At 42.0% G+C, this 15,350-nt stretch overlaps 3 protein-coding genes across 4 annotated transcripts; 1 reads left to right on the top strand and 2 right to left on the bottom strand.

Moving 5' to 3' along the window:
• Positions 1–208: 208 nt before the first annotated feature.
• nfatc2ip (nuclear factor of activated T cells 2 interacting protein) lies at positions 209–3,041 on the bottom strand. The gene is made up of 9 exons (XM_028412374.1): positions 2,998–3,041; positions 2,252–2,350; positions 2,110–2,170; positions 1,905–2,028; positions 1,743–1,823; positions 1,371–1,611; positions 944–1,088; positions 668–789; positions 209–568 (listed from the first exon to the last, which is right to left on the bottom strand). The coding sequence occupies exons 1-9, from the start codon at positions 3,007–3,009 to the stop codon at positions 407–409; spliced, it is 1,047 nt and encodes a 348-aa protein (XP_028268175.1). The 5' UTR covers positions 3,010–3,041; the 3' UTR covers positions 209–406.
• Positions 3,042–3,905: 864 nt separating this feature from the next.
• On the bottom strand, positions 3,906–7,506 carry sgf29 (SAGA complex associated factor 29). Of its 2 annotated transcripts, XM_028412382.1 has the most exons (11): positions 7,377–7,506; positions 6,908–6,983; positions 6,734–6,809; positions 6,541–6,613; positions 6,348–6,412; positions 6,116–6,245; positions 5,850–5,996; positions 5,627–5,662; positions 5,159–5,321; positions 4,348–4,509; positions 3,906–4,200 (listed from the first exon to the last, which is right to left on the bottom strand). In XM_028412382.1, the coding sequence occupies exons 2-10, from the start codon at positions 6,971–6,973 to the stop codon at positions 4,393–4,395; spliced, it is 873 nt and encodes a 290-aa protein (XP_028268183.1). In that variant the 5' UTR covers positions 6,974–6,983; positions 7,377–7,506; the 3' UTR covers positions 3,906–4,200; positions 4,348–4,392. The 2 variants fall into 2 exon arrangements, with proteins under 2 accessions (XP_028268183.1, XP_028268184.1); XM_028412383.1 differs by having other exon boundaries at positions 3,906–4,509; positions 6,908–6,982; positions 7,377–7,446.
• A 2,107-nt stretch (positions 7,507–9,613) lies between these two features.
• nupr1b (nuclear protein 1b) lies at positions 9,614–10,834 on the top strand. The gene is made up of 3 exons (XM_028412425.1): positions 9,614–9,824; positions 9,910–10,045; positions 10,535–10,834. The coding sequence occupies exons 1-2, from the start codon at positions 9,728–9,730 to the stop codon at positions 10,035–10,037; spliced, it is 225 nt and encodes a 74-aa protein (XP_028268226.1). The 5' UTR covers positions 9,614–9,727; the 3' UTR covers positions 10,038–10,045; positions 10,535–10,834.
• Positions 10,835–15,350: the final 4,516 nt, after the last annotated feature.

The raw sequence follows: 15,350 nt of genomic DNA, 5'->3' as shown, positions 1-15,350 counted from the left end.
CAGAGCACACCAGAACACACAAAGGACGGCAACCAACAGAAGACAGAGACCCGTCTCCAGGCTACCACGAAGGTGATGACTGAAGTGGTGGCTGAAGCACTTCTGCTTGGAAATACAGACACTGAATACCTCTTACAGCATTTAGTCATAATACTTACTTTTTTTTATTATGATTTTTTAATAAAATTAAAAAATTAAGTGCAGTCACAATTATATTCAACGTTTTTACAGCTGTACAGTAATAAAGGGCTGCATATGTCTAGTTTTTTAATCTGATTATTCAAGTGTCTAAAATTATGTTTAATTGTTGCATTTTGAACATTTGCACAAAAAGTGAAACTTCAGACCCCGAACAACCAAACTAGCAGCACTGCATTTATGTGTAAAAAAAAAGTAATATAAAGGCTCAGAGCCAAACTTCAATGATGTCTCCATCCTCCATGTCGAGCTGCGCTGGCGTCTGGCTGGCTTTCACTTTGGAGCCATCGAAGTGGAAGCGGACCTTTTCTTGGGCGCCGGCAGACATCCTGGACAGATACTGGGAGAAGACGGAGCCCAGTGGAGCTTCCTACATGGCAAAGACATTGAATTATTTGTTTGAGATTTGCTGCTAAACCAAACACAGAGCTGATGTAAGAGGGGGGGAAGAGGTGGAGCGGCTACTAACTCTGTGCAGGGAGAACTCCTGAGAAGAGTCTTTGTCTTTGCTCTGCAGCCTGACAGTGATGACGCCGTTGTTGCTGTTGTTGTCTGCTTCGTTTTTATCCTCGGCTGCCATTACAACACAGTCTGTAAAAAAATAATTGCAGTTTGTCCCGATTAAATGTTCTCAAATCAGCAGAATTACAGTTCAATTTGCTCACTACATAATTCTATATGTATAATTTCATAATGTAAAGACTCATCTATTTATGAATAAATAAAGAAATGAACATTGCCCCACCTATAATGTCAGTGATGCAGAGGCCGAGCTCGCTGACGGTGGAATCTGTTGGCAGCTCAACATCCTCTCTCAATAGCAAGAGGCGGGCAGGTGGGACGTTTGTAATCACAGACATCTGGTTCACCACATCCATTAAAGGTGTCGACTACAAATAGAAGACAAAAAAACATGTCACTATCATATTTACCGCAAAAACTAAATTCATGCAGGACAGACGTAGGTGTTCAAAACAGCCCTCTCTAAGACTTCAGTTGTTCAGTGATTCTTCAAACTTAAGCGTCCATTCACAAAACAGGTGCTATTAAAAGTAGTTGCCACAAAAAGGGAAGTGAAACATGCTTCATGAAGTAATGAACAAGCCTGCTGAAAATCAGTGATGTGTAAGATCTGAAAAGGAGTTAACGAGGTGACGTCTCTCAGCACGCACCGACAGCACCGGGATCCTTTGGACATCTGTTCGGCAGCGGACCTTCAGTGGGATCTCCCGCACCGCCGAGCTGCATGATGAATTCTCTAATGCAGGGCTCATGATGATGACATCATCGTCATCGTAATCTTGTCCCCCCTCCTGTGGTGGTGATAAGAGGCCTTGATGGAGTCTGGACCTCTTGTCCTGAAAGTTTGGAGACATGAGGGAGCTCACAGCCTGGAGCCTTCTGTTGATATCACTGAAGGAGAAAACAGTAGTTTTCATCTTTTCATGTAACTTATTCTGTCACTTTCCAAGCACCTCTGCATCTAAAACAACACACTGTGTCAACCACAGAGACACTAGAGACAAACTCAACACCAAACTCACTTGATCTTGGCTTTGACCTTCCTGGACTGTTTCTGAACTGGACTCTCTGGAGGTGGAGGTGATGGGCAGGTAGTGGATTCTCTAAAAATAAATCACAATGCTAAGAAAATCACAACAAAAATGTTTCACAGTACTCAGTGATAAACCAGCTTTCTGACTTACAGTGGTTTCTCTGGTGTTTTTGGCACATATTCTACCTCATCCTCTTCGTCACTGAGAGAGTTGGAGGGTGTCATTTTTCCTCGAGAGGGAAACATGGACCACAGGCTCTCATCTGGACCATCACCTGATCACAGAGGAAACAATCAACCTAGTGTAGAGACTATAACATGCAAAGTGTGGTTTTCAGTACACGCTCAGTAATTACTTGTGTTTTCCTTTTCAATACACAGAGCTGGTGCTGGTTTCATCTGCAGACAGTTGTTGACCTGAATGCAGACACAGTCATATATCAACACAAGACATAAAAGACAGAAAAACACTTTGAGTTTATGTTTCCCCCAGCTGACCTTGTTCGAATAGACTGGCACAGAAACAATAGCAGATGGGTCAAGGATGCGTCTGCGTTTGGGTGGAGGGTTCACACCCTGCACCTCACCGTCAGCCACCTGCAAGAACAGACAGAAGCTGTGCTGATCTAGCAACTTAAGACGATGATATAGGACACACATTTTAACTAAATCAATTTTCCATTTTTTAACCACAGCTCATTTAAAATAAAAAAGCGCTTTCCGCCCCAGCCTGTCGATTCATTTTGATCAACATCGGAATCGACTTATTAGTGAGTTAGTTATAATTAATATAGTTAGTTATAAGTAACCAGTGGCTTTATAATAATTTCCGTTAGGGGTCTTTTATTGTTTACGTATTTAAATCATTGACTTTATCATGGTCTTCAGAAGAAACTAGAAAAGGGCATTTTCGAAGTAAATGCAAGTTTGATTGCTGCTGATACAGAAGAATAAGAAAGAAGAAGAAGACAGAAGAAAGAGGGTGAAGAACAAGAGTTTTATTGCCTAGCAGCAATCAAACTAACTGAAAAGGAAACCAAAAGTAACAGTCTGCCGAGGAACGGCTTTTATTTTGAAGACCCCGCAGCTCAACAGACGATATAAACAGTAATTCTCTACATGAAGACGTTTGATCATATTCTCTGGCTTCACTTCCATACTGTGCACCTTTAGTATGTATCAGATAAAGTCAAAACAACAACGCACCAGTTAAATGTTTTTATGTTGAACCATCTGTCACTTACCGTTTCCGCCATATTTGTTTTTCTCCGCGCGTGCCCGATCTCCTTCTTCTCCTTTTCTTTCAACAGATTATAGCACCCGCTGTTCACAACGCCCCCTACCGCAGGATGACGACTCAGTTTTTAGTTTGATTGCTGCTAGGCTATCAAACTCTTGTTCTTCACCCTCTTTCTTTTATCTTCTTTTTAGTTTGGCCTAGCAACAGCAATCAAACTATACTACTCTTTCTTCTTCTTCTTCTTTTTTATTCATCCGTACTTTTTTGGCGCAGCGTATCTTCAGCATACATTGACTGATTTCAGCCATTCAACTATCAAAATGTTCATCTCATAGAGGACATTCTGGGTCAAGTTTTTTTTCCAAAAAATTATAATTTTTCAAATATTAAGCAATTTCAGTGTCATTTTTAACATGGGAGTCTATGGAGGAGCCTTCAAAACCACCTTCAACTTTGACATGTAACTAGTTCCACATGCTTTCAGCTACAGAAACCATTCAACTATTAAACTCAACGACTATTAAACTTGTATTCAGAGCTTCATCTTTTCAAATTCTTAACCGTGTTTCAGCAAATTAAATTCAGATTGCTGATTCTCCAGCAATTCAGAGCAATCCTTCACATCAGCGTTCAAAGCAATGCTTCAGCTGCAGCAATCAAACTTGCATTTTCTTAAGGAAATGCCTTTTCTAGTTATTATTGTACTTTTAATTAGCTTAGGGTTTGAATGAAGGACACCCACTTGTAAAAGTATATATGGATCAGAGTATTGCTACTTTCACTTTATTCTGCAACACCATATTTATTCAGTTTTTATACAAATGTTTGTCAAAAAAGTATGTAAAATACAAAAAAGTGACATACATCAACAAAACTACTCATGAAGTGAATAACATAAAGAGAGGCACAAGGTTAACAAATCAATACAGCGAATGAATGTCAACACATAATGAACATCTTTCAAAGATATGTTTTTATATTACATGTAGTTCCACACTGCCAAAAATACCTGACATTAAAAGCTGTAACAGTTTTAGTTGGAGAAAACAAAATTTACATGGATTTTTTTTGTTAACAATTTGCTAATTGTTAACATCTAAAGTATAAAAAATATGATTATACTGTTACCACTGATGCAGATGCATGTTGAAATTGTGACTTCAGCTGCAGTTGCTTTACTGGCCAGCAGGGGTTGCTCCAAGAACATCTTTGAAAGTGGTGGAAAAGGATTCAGTTTTTCCTTAAAGTCTTTCTGCAAATACATCCATCCAAGTTCCAATCAGACTGAACGTGGATGAACACAACACAGTGTGTTCCACATGCTTCCAAATATCTTAACTAAAATAATGCTCACAGAGAGGCTTCATTCGCAGCTGCCGTTTGTTCTGGTAGTCCTCGCTCACTTCTTTTTGTTTTCCTTGCAGGCAACCACATATCTCTGCGCCACATTGAGTGGAGGCGAGTACCCATCAGCATATGATGTGTCCTCAAACAGCACAGAGTAGTCATCCTGAGGCTGCAAACAAACACACACTGAGGTTAGAGGAGAGCAGCTTCAGGCTGGAAGAAAATCTGTAATTATATGGTCATAGCTTGGTAGTTTGGTTGAAGCACAGACAGATTCCTGACATGAGAGTTAGACTTCAAGCAAAAGACACTCGCCCAGTTTGTGTGGGTCCTTTCCAAGGAAACACAAGCAAAGAGAACGTGCAGCTGACGGAGAAATAGAATGATATACATATTCTGATATGTTCTTCATGGGCAGCTGACCTTGAGGCGACATTTCTTGTAATGATAAACTGTAAAATGATGCAATTGGATGAGGCTGCCTGGCAATGATGTGTCACACATCTGTGTCGAATCACCAACAATTTGTTCTGGAATTGCATGCCATGAGTGTTTGTAAATTTCCCCTGTAGGGGACTAATAAAGGATTATCTTATCTTATTAGTCAGTATACATATATGGAAAATAGTGCAGACATGCCTGCACCTCAGCAGCTGCATGTGTCAGATTACTGTTACAAAACCTGCAGGGCTCAGTGATAACACAGAGCATCCTTTAGCAAAATCTGATGAACTGATGTCTACACTCTGTATCCAATGCCACCCAGCTCAGACACATGTGATGTTACAGCAGAGCATTCAACAGTCTGAGGGTCTCACCCTGTGTGGTGGAGTGTGGATCAGGGCCCGGTAGAAACAGGTGGTCTGAGGGTACAGGGCCAGCACCAGCTGGTCCTTGCTGAAAAGGGCCTCTGGGTCTGTCTCTGGGTTGGCCTTCCACTGAGGCAGAGGAATGATCCGCCGTCTGCTCAGAGTGTGTCTCCTGATCACACACACACAAACAGACACATAGATAAAGAACATTTGGGCAACCAGATTTGTTCATTTTGGAGATAACTGCACAAAGACAAACAATACTATAACACTACTAACATATCTACCAAAAAAAACCTGATCTACATGGTTTCTCTATCTAATAACAGTGCTGCAATTTCTACTATTACTGGAGCTATAAACGATATAAGATTTAAGCATCTGATGAATAAACTCTGTCTGCAGCAGTTAGAAATGCAGGACAGGTGGAGTAGTAAAAAATATGCTTATGGTGAGTGTTGAAGATGAACTCACTCTTTGCCCTCTTCATCAATGTCGTCCACTTCATATCTGGAGGGAGAGAAGAAAACCTGTTTGAGAACATTCAGCTGATTTCCTCAGAGTCAGACTAAATACTCACCCTTAAGGTCAAATCGTGATATAAGTTTCTTTTTTTCCACACAAACATCTTTCATTGAATATACTGTTAATGACATTATGAGGCTGCCATTGTATTTGCACTGTGTGATGTTCTCACTTGTTAGTAGAGTGGTTGTAGCTGACCACCTCAGCCAGGATCCACTGCTCGTCTCCTTCCACGGCTTTCACCCTTGCCGCCACCTTGTCGCCCTGTTTGGCCACATAGTCGCTGCTGGCTGGAGTTGCCCCACAAAGAGGAGGAGGGCTGGTAGAGAGAGAGACTTAAAGTCAAAACACAGCAGCTCATCTGCAAAACAGAACTTATATAACATATAATCTATTTTTTTAGAACAGTCACTCCACAACAACCAAAGCAACAGCTACCTCTCCCCAGGCTTGCCGATCCACAGAGGAAGTGTCATGGCTGACTGTTGGAGGAGAGTCATCAGGACACCTCGCCTCATTGTCTTTCTGGGAGGGTCACTGTCACTATAAACTCCTGCCATTTTAGCAGCTGCGAAAAATAACAACAACAAAACCAGATATCTGACATGAAATAAGGTGAAAATTGAGCTGTTAAAAAACGAAAAACAATTCTCAGCATCAGCACACATACCGATTCGTCGCTCCTCCAGTAAAGACTTGATCTCTGCAATTTTATCAAGAGCATGGCGCAGAATGCTGTGAAGGGAAGTAGACAGAGTTAGTTTCAACAATGTGAGTGTGGATGCAGTGCAGCTTTGTGTTATAACCTGAAAACAATTTGATAATACTCACTACACTACAGCAAGGTTTGTGTGGTCTCTTACCTACACTCAGCCTCAGCATCTGCTTTGGCTGTAGTATACAGTCCTCTTAGTTTGGTCCTGTAGTAAGGAGAAGCTGAAGGAGACACAGGTACAAGTTAAGGAGCTGTAGTCAGACTGTAAATGAATCTATGAGGAATCTGAGGGTGTGAGGACTATTTGTCTTCCTCACTGCGTTAAAAATGTGGTGACTGACTTTTGTTCTCTGTCTGCATCCTCTCATGTGTTTTCTGGATATTGAGCAGATTATGTTCACTGCGAGACCTCTCCTCCTAAAAATGAGAAACACAGAAACATTGCTGGGTCTACTTGTCATTTTACTACACTTACTATCTGGATAAATCAAAAGTGACTCAAGTGATGGTCTTACCTGTGTCTGTTTGATGAGCTGATGGAGCTCTGTGAGCAGCTCAGCAATCTTTGTATCAGCTGACATGTTGAACTTTCTGAGACCAGACAAGATTCTTGTTAAAACATTTTCATACCACATTTTTAAAAAGGCACGGGGCAAAGTCTTTGATGACAGAAAACACTTTTTATATGTGTTCAAACGGGTTGGAACTCATTTTCTCTGACTTTGTGGATCTTGCACCACCGTATTTTAGAAACGCTGGTTTAACATGTTAACTACATCTTTTAAAATGTAAACAATAAAGAACAGCTAACAGTCCGAATGGATTAGCAACTGGTCTGTTTTGCTAATATTAGCAGGTTGCGAGTCTGAAATTAAAGTAGTACTCAATCATCAGACACCTTGGCCACATATTATTCATCCCGATGGACCGATGAGCAATATGTGTGTCACATCTTCTTATAAATTAGCCCAAAATAGAACTCACCGTGCAGCTTTATGTGATTATTTACTACCGACTTGCTAACTATAGGCGAGGCTCTTCTTCTTTGGTGTCTAGAGAGGCTGCTGTGCTCCGGCTTAAACAGGCACACTGCCACCTGCTGGACTGACTGTGGTACTGTACGTCTGAGCTAGGAGCTGATACTTCACATTGTTTGTTATTATCACATGATTAGCCTGCCTCTGACACGTGCTGGAGGCTCAGACACAGACATCACTACACTATGGAGGGCACTTCCTGTCTATTTGTGTTATTTTTTTTGACAATATCATTGTACTTTTAGGATCTTGTGTGTATTTTGTGCTTTTTTTGTTGCTTTGTATCTGTTATTTTAGTTTGACACAACATACTGACTTCTGTAGAGCAGATTTAAGCCAACATAGTGACTCCAGGAACAGTAAAAAAAAGAGAGAGCCATTTTATAATCTATTATTGCATGTGTTCTGCACAGTGTTTGTTGATGGTACTTTGGCCTGTTCCAGATGTCGTGCCCAAACTATGCTACCATCACACTTTGAGGCCAGATAAACATCCTGTAAATGAATGATTAATGTTTGTTGTGGGGCGATGGCTCTAAAACTGAGTCCAATGTGTTCAAATGCAGGTAACAATCTTTATCTTTACCTACCTTTTCTGTCATTGCCGTCTCTAATCTAACAACAGTTTGAGGTTCCATAGTGATTTATTTTGGTTGCTGGTTGTATCTGTTTGTTCTTCAGCAAAATAGTCACAGATGCAGCAGTGCACTAAAAATATTTTGATGCATGCCATCATAAACAAGTACAGGACGTGATCTCCTTATCATTAAAATTACAACCATACAGCTACAAGGAGCCTGATAACAATGCAAACACATTTTATGAACAAAGCGGCCTTGACACAACATGTTTCTTTGGAAGGTCACTGCATATATTGTAATCAAATGTAGCCTAGACAAGCCTTGTAAATGTCTGGCAGTACAGCATGTCCCTCTGAAATAAATAGAGAATAAGGACATGTTGAAATCAGGTGACCTAAGTGAGAGTGTGTTTACATGGAGTTTCAGTGAGAGTTGATATTTACTGGGTCACACAGATAATGGTAACCTGGCTGCCACACTGTGTTTATCCTGGGTGTGTTACTTGGAAAGTGTGTTTGTGGAGCACTGCTAGCATTCAGTGCACAGACAGAAGAAGCAGAGTAACAGCTCAGAGGAAACATCCTGAAACAGAGAGCAACAAAAGCTGCTGCTGAGTTTTCATGCAGAGCAAACACACAGTCAGCAGGCAGCAGCAGGAGCGGTTAGAAACTCCCGCTCTCCTCCCCGCTCTGATCACAGCAAACTGTGACTCAGTCAAATGTGCCTGGTTTCTCTCTCTCTCTCCTCTTCTTCAGACGTCCTTCTGCCTGCAAGCTGTCACGTCGCGCTCACGAGGAGAGCGAATGTTTTTACAGCGCTGGCTGTTTGCTCACTGCATGATATGATCACACCTTCCCTTAAATAAATAATAAACGTAATGAACTCACACGGTCATGATCAAACTGCACATTTACCCAGAAAAAATGTAAACAAAAGGAGTTATGATGGAGTGTTTTTATACTGAGGTCAGAGACAGTTTCAGCAGCAAGCTCTCTGCACAACAGTGGTTAGGTGACTGAGATCGGATATTAATACACACAATAATTGTTCAATTTACTACTTTACAATCAATTTACAATTTACTAGTACTTTTATTTGGATCACTTGTGTTGAACACATTAACTTGAATCACCTGTCCTGCTTAGAGTCTTCCTGGTTTTTAGAAAGTTGGACCAACAGGCTGTAAATGAGGTCAGGGCTGTGTGAAGACTGCAGCTGCTGATAAACCAGGGGAACAGAGCGGGCCTAAGCTGCTGCAGAACGAAGGTCACGCCTCATGGTGGACACGTGGACGGGCAGAAAGATACACAAAGAGTTCAGCTCACGAGAAAAGTCAAGAGTATGAGAGAGCTTAAAATAAAAAGTTCATAAATCAATATGAGAACTGACAACACTTTGAGAAGTCAGAAGAAAAACTAAACTCATTATTAACTCATTAATGTTTTGAGGCAGTGGGATTAAAAACAAAATGACTTTTCCTTCTCAGGATCGTTTTCTGTCTGATGCAACGTTTGAGCCCCAGAAAGAGGAGACCTGCAGGAGGAGGGAGTGTCCGAGAGGGAAGGAGGAGGAGCTGCCGTGTATAAAAACACACCGACAGCACTTGAACGCAACACCAACAACAACAACAACCAGGAGACAGGACCGAGAAGTTGGCTGAAGAGTTCTGACCTTTCAAACAGTTTCTGCAGCTCACCGACAAACTTTAGAGACAAACATGAGTCACGTCGACGTGAAAAATATGAAGCCCACGTCCTTTGAAGACGAGTACTTCGATGAATATGAATATTATAACTTGACGGACAAATACACCGGTGAGATTTCATGTTTTTTTTAAGCTCAACTTTCATGTGTTAAAGTTTCTGACAGGTTGATTGAAAGTGTTTTTTTTGTCCACAGAGGGTTCGGCCCGGAAAGGCAGGACAAAGAAGGAGGCGAGTGAAAACACCAACAGACACAATCCGGGAGGACATGAGCGCAAGATCGTGGAAAAACTCCAGAACAGCGAGAAGAAAGCCAAGGAGTGAACCCTGAGGTAAACCCGGACCAGCACTCTGACCTGTGGGTTGTGTGTCTGAAGTTAAGAGCCGAACTAAAGAGCAGCTGTTGTGTTATTGAGCGGTGAAGTCGTTGAAGCATGTTCTCAATAGAACCAACTTAAAACGGGCAGATTTTCTAAAAAAACATCTGGCACAGCAGGGCTGCTCTGAAATATGACGCCTGCACATTAACCCTCAGAATATGCTTCTTTTTAAATCCTCCTCCTCCTCCGCAGTAGTCCACTGCCTGCCTGCACCAGCAGGGTTAACCAGTGTTAACCCTTTGTTGGTGTCTGTGTGATGATGCCACATTTTAAACATGTTGAATCATTTTTAAAGGCTCTTCTTCCATATAGGAGTAGATGATGTAAACTGGCACTTAAGATGTGTTTATGTGTTTTTAACATTGGCTCATTTATCTCCATATCAAAGGTCTCTGTGGCTGAATGTGATGCTGGAACAGTGTTTTCTCTTTATCCAATCAGGGCAACTCGGACGGCTCATCCCGGAAACCGACCATGGCCTCCTTGGCGACAGAACGAGACGTGCAGACAGCAACTCTGAAGGGCGAGGTTTTAACCAGGGCGTGACGAGGAGCCCAGGCTGCGGCTACGGCTGCAGCTCACTGATGCAGCTCCTCCGCCTGTAGGTGCTGTGCAGCACTCACCTGTGGTGGTGTGCACCTGGGTCCCTGCTCAGACCATGAAGGTGCACCTATGATGGTGGTGGTGGCAGTTATGGGGATTTCTTGTGTGTTTTTATACTAATAAAGTCTTGTAAATGTACTTAGGGCTGTTTTTGTTTTTATTTCATCTCATCAGTAAAAATAGATTTTAGTCTATGAAGCATAAGTTGCCACATGATTCTGATGGGGGGCCCTATTGAGTGTCTTGAACAGCTTATATTCAATAAGTTAGTGCTCATTTTGTGTTTATTACAGTTTGAAAAGATGAGTCCTTTCTATGCTGATGTGTTTTAACATGTTGAATGTGTATGTAGGACCTCAGGATGTAAAGCTTAGAGTCACCAGTAGGTGGCAGCACTTGTCAAACATCCACAGACGGAATGAAACTCAGCAGTTTGAGGGGAACAGATTAGTGAGTTCCACAGAGCCCCATGAAGAGATGAGCAGCTGGCTCACTTCACCTCGAACTGTTCCCTCCAGCATGCTGCAGCCACAGGAGTCTGAGCATCACAGCTTCCACGAAAAAAGTCTTTCAATACAGTCGGTTTACATTTTGCTGTGTTAAAACTTCAGTTCTAGAAAAGAGGTTATGCAACAATCTCAGTTGCATAACACACACACATACACTGCAGTGATTGGACTGGACTTTATATTAGCTCCATAATAAACACTATGTATCAGTGTATTGTGGTACAGCTCCTGGAGGTCAGGGGTCATCTGATTTTCTGTTGAATCTCTGGTACTGATAGAGATTTCTTTGGCATTTTGAACTTAAATTGTCCTTGTGAGTCCTCACCTAATTATCTGTGTGTGCACTTTGTATGAACAGTAAGTCTAGGTTAGCTTTCCTTCACCCTCCGTGATGTTACCTTGAAGCCACTGAAGTCCATCATCATTCTCATGGAAGCAGCTGCTTTATCCTTCAGTAAGCAGCTCTTAGAGATGGTACACCGCAACCAGAGCAGGATGCACGCGGTCGATAACTCAGCCCAAACGTTCCCTGTTGTCTTATGTGGGAGGTGTGCAGGTTCCTCCTGAAGAAGTGATTGAGGGGCATTCAGTGGATGTGATGTGAACATGGCTAGCTGAACAGTCTTTCTCTCTGTGGTTTCTGACTTACTGTTTGGCTCTGCCGCTGATGCACCGATGCTGCTCACCACACAGGAAGCAGGAGGTTCGAATCCCTCCCACACCTGCAGGATTTGGCTCCGACGTGGAAACAGGGATCAGGAATATTTATAGAGTCGAACTGACATTCTTACATAAGCAGCCTCGCCGTACAGCAGCCAGTTGACTGTTTCTGTACCACTATCACACACACAGACTCCGCCTCCCCCTCTGCAGAGGAGATACCAGTGCTTTTAGAAACTCCCCTGGTTGCCTAGCAACTAGTCCTCAGGATTGCCATAAGAGACAGAGATCATTTGTCCATTATGAGTGTGTAATATGATATTTTGTAAGTGTGTGTGTATGTGTTTCTATGTCTAACCTTGTGAGGACCAGTAGTAGCGGCGGACCTCTTTAGGAAAGTTTAATCAGCTCTCAGTTTGGGATGACAACTGTTTGAAGGTTCAGACAGACATCAGTGTATACAGGTTAACAGTGATGCATGATGGGAGACATCACAAAGTCAGAGGTAGAGTACAAACATGTCTGTTTATTTTACAAAACAAATTAAGAATGGCCATTTAAAAGTTTTCTCTGCTGTGCTGGTCCTGCTTACTAAATTATCCTTCCTGTTTGTTTTCAGCGGTCCACAGTCAGTCTCCAAAGGTCAGAACAGGCACCGTAAAACAAAAATCAATACACCTCTAACAGTGCTATAAAAACAACCACCAAGGGTTCGGTCTATGCACAATAACAACTTCCATATAGAGGGACTCAGATATAATCATGTTTTCACACATGCTGGAGGCTCAAACAGGTGATGAGCACATGAATGAAGGCTGCTCCGAACAAACATCCTGCTGAGGCTCCAGCAGACAGCATCTGATACCGTTATTAAAGTGAATATGAAAGTGTGTGTGTGTGTGTGTGTTTGTGTGTGACCTATACAGATATTGTTTGTCACGTTCAGAGCTGCCTGCAGGTCATCAAATAACAACTGTGCTGCACCCTGTTTTATGACTGAAGGTGTGAAGGACAGAGGCTGATATGTGCTATTTTTCTGCACCTGTCGAGACCAAAAATGAGAAGAACATGGTAAGAATATTTCAGCAGGCTGCTCACTGTTAGTTTATGTAAAGTATTTACAATGTCCTCCCCCAAGAACCTAATTTGCAGCTGTATTTTGAATGTAGAAGAAAACACCAGAGAGTCGTCTACACTAATCCTCACTGCTGTGTACAATGATGATGATGACGATGATGATTACAGCAAAAAAAAATCCTCACTTATGCTATATCTCTTCACGTCCAGGTTTTATATTAAACACAAGCGTATACTGTACTACAGCAGTGAGCCGTCACACACTTCATGTTGATTAGGCCAAAATATAAAATACACAAACACGAATCATCGGATTATCTGTGAGGCATACTCTCCATGAAATCCTGATTAGAGCCAAATGTAGCAGAGGCTAAGAATAACTGGGAGATATATAGATTACATACATCTACTATACAGACTGAATCACCACATTTACATGTGGAGCAACATAAATTTCCCTGAATACAGCGCTGAGACATGAAGGCAAATGATTTATAAGAGGGAAATCTAATGTTACTGCTGTTGTACATGCTGTTTATCTGGGATTTGTTGCTCACTCTGACCAGACTATTAAAAATATCAATCTATCTGGAAATCAATGAGACCAACATGCAGCAGAGAAGATGACTGACTCAGAGCTCTGAGGTCACTGAAAAGGAAAAATATGTCTCACCTGTGTAATGATTTCCTCAGAAAATATGATTTAAAAGGCACTTTGCATAAATGGGTTAATACAAAACTTAGACTACGGTAATACAAGACCGATGAAAAGCATGTGAGGAACAACAAGCATTAAAGGTGGAGGCTTTGTAATGCAATACAAAAAAGAAATCTGTTAATTATAAGCCATCCTCCACCCTGGGCTGGTGGAGAAAATCTCTGATGTGTAATTGTGAGACCACAAAGAAACAGTGACAGAATAGAACAGGAAATACAGCACAAGAGAAGAAAAATAATGAGGCTCAGAGGGAGCAGGCAAACATTAAAGTGGACAAGGCTCATTGTCTCATGATGACCTTGCCACCGAGTGAGCTGGACGTAACCGCTCGGGAGTGTTCAGAGTCAACATGACCACCTCTGCAACATCGCATGGCGCTCTGCTTCAAACACCACTTACTCATCAGCACAAACACACTCATGCAAACATTAAATCCGAGGTCCATGAGATCATCATCACCTGCTAAATGAAAATACAGGCCGTTCACCCAGCAGCGGGGAGGGACCAAAGACTGCCTCCGTCTGATCTGAAAGTGTATATGAGTGATGATTTAACAAGTTGGGGGCTGGGCCTGTGTTTGCAATAACATTTCTTTAAAAAAACAAAAGGCAGAAAAAAAGATAGACTAGATAAATAGACCACAAAAAGCTGCTGCTGACTCTGCAGAGGCAAAGAGGTGTAGAGTGGAGCTGAGAGGGGTTTGACTTTATTTAAGCACTATATCAGGTCTGAGGAACTTACTACTGCACTCCTGAGGTTTTGTGGAGGTGACAGACCTGTTACCTTAGCTCAGTCAGAAATGTCAGCATATTTTAAAATCAGAATGTTGTCAGGCTGTAAAATGTGATTAAAACAAAGGCGTGGAAGTGAATTTAGCAAAGAACCTGCATAATGAATGGTGCCATGGTCATGGATGACTGATACAGACTCGGGGTTTGAGTTTATATTTCCTGCTGCGGAGACGGTGGGGAAGTGCAGCAGGATGGGGTTTTGAAGTCTGGACCCCAGAGACCAAAACATTCAAAGTCTCTGAGATGAGAGTCTGCGCTGTCGTACAGCAAGTGCAGACGTGAACTGAATCAGCAACAGACCTGCTGAGGGTCCAGACGAGGAGCTTCCCTGAACCACCACAGCCACGAAGCGGAGGAAACAGGAAGGCTCACACCCCAAAAACACAAGGTGGAAGGAGCAGTCAGACTCTGGAGGAACACCTGAGTGTGAAGCTGACATGTGACAATAAGAATGAAATGAAATTAGACTGAATGGTTATTGTCTCATTTCTTAAGGGCCATTGGGGTTAATAACACTCAATCTGCGTAACACAGGATCTCAGAGCCACCACATTTCTCAGAGGTAAAGCCTGGAGCAGGCACGCAGGGTGGTTAACATTTTCAATTATCTGACTCATTATCAATAATTAATAGCATAGTGGGCGTTCGGTTGGCCATGAAAAACAGCTTTAGTGAAGGAATGAGAGTTAAATCAGCGAGGAGTATTTTACAAAACAAATCAATGTCGAGACGCGTTCAAATATTAAAACTGATACAGGAATGTGTTTTTTGCCTTTCAGTGTGACATCTCTGCAAATTTTGTCCAGTGTCCAAAATAAAAGAAATCAGAGCAGCTGACCAACATGCTGATACACTGATGAGTCACCAGATAACCAGACCACACACTCTGACCATTTAGG

This window comes from Parambassis ranga, chromosome 8 (assembly GCF_900634625.1).
Source record: "Parambassis ranga chromosome 8, fParRan2.1, whole genome shotgun sequence".
Taxonomy (NCBI): Eukaryota; Metazoa; Chordata; class Actinopteri; family Ambassidae; genus Parambassis; species Parambassis ranga.
Note: the sequence above shows the minus strand (reverse complement) of the source record. Positions and strands in the feature narration are given on the sequence as shown.

What these genes read in the sequence shown, in the direction of transcription:
- nfatc2ip (XM_028412374.1), bottom strand. An exon ending in AAAGGATCCCGGTGCTGTCG is followed by an intron (nt 1,089 to 1,370) that starts GTGCGTGCTGAG and finishes TTCTATTTGTAG; the next exon opens with TCGACACCTTTAATGGATGT. An exon ending in AGGAGTTCTCCCTGCACAGA is followed by an intron (nt 569 to 667) that starts GTTAGTAGCCGC and finishes TTTGCCATGTAG; the next exon opens with GAAGCTCCACTGGGCTCCGT.
- sgf29 (XM_028412382.1), bottom strand. Translation starts at nt 6,973, where the DNA reads ATGTCAGCTGATACAAAGATTGCTGAGCTGCTCACAGAGCTCCATCAG. An exon ending in ATCGGCAAGCCTGGGGAGAG is followed by an intron (nt 5,997 to 6,115) that starts GTAGCTGTTGCT and finishes TCTCTCTACCAG; the next exon opens with CCCTCCTCCTCTTTGTGGGG. An exon ending in TACAACCACTCTACTAACAA is followed by an intron (nt 5,663 to 5,849) that starts GTGAGAACATCA and finishes CTCTCCCTCCAG; the next exon opens with ATATGAAGTGGACGACATTG.
- nupr1b (XM_028412425.1), top strand. Translation starts at nt 9,728, where the DNA reads ATGAGTCACGTCGACGTGAAAAATATGAAGCCCACGTCCTTTGAAGAC. An exon ending in CTTGACGGACAAATACACCG is followed by an intron (nt 9,825 to 9,909) that starts GTGAGATTTCAT and finishes TTTTGTCCACAG; the next exon opens with AGGGTTCGGCCCGGAAAGGC.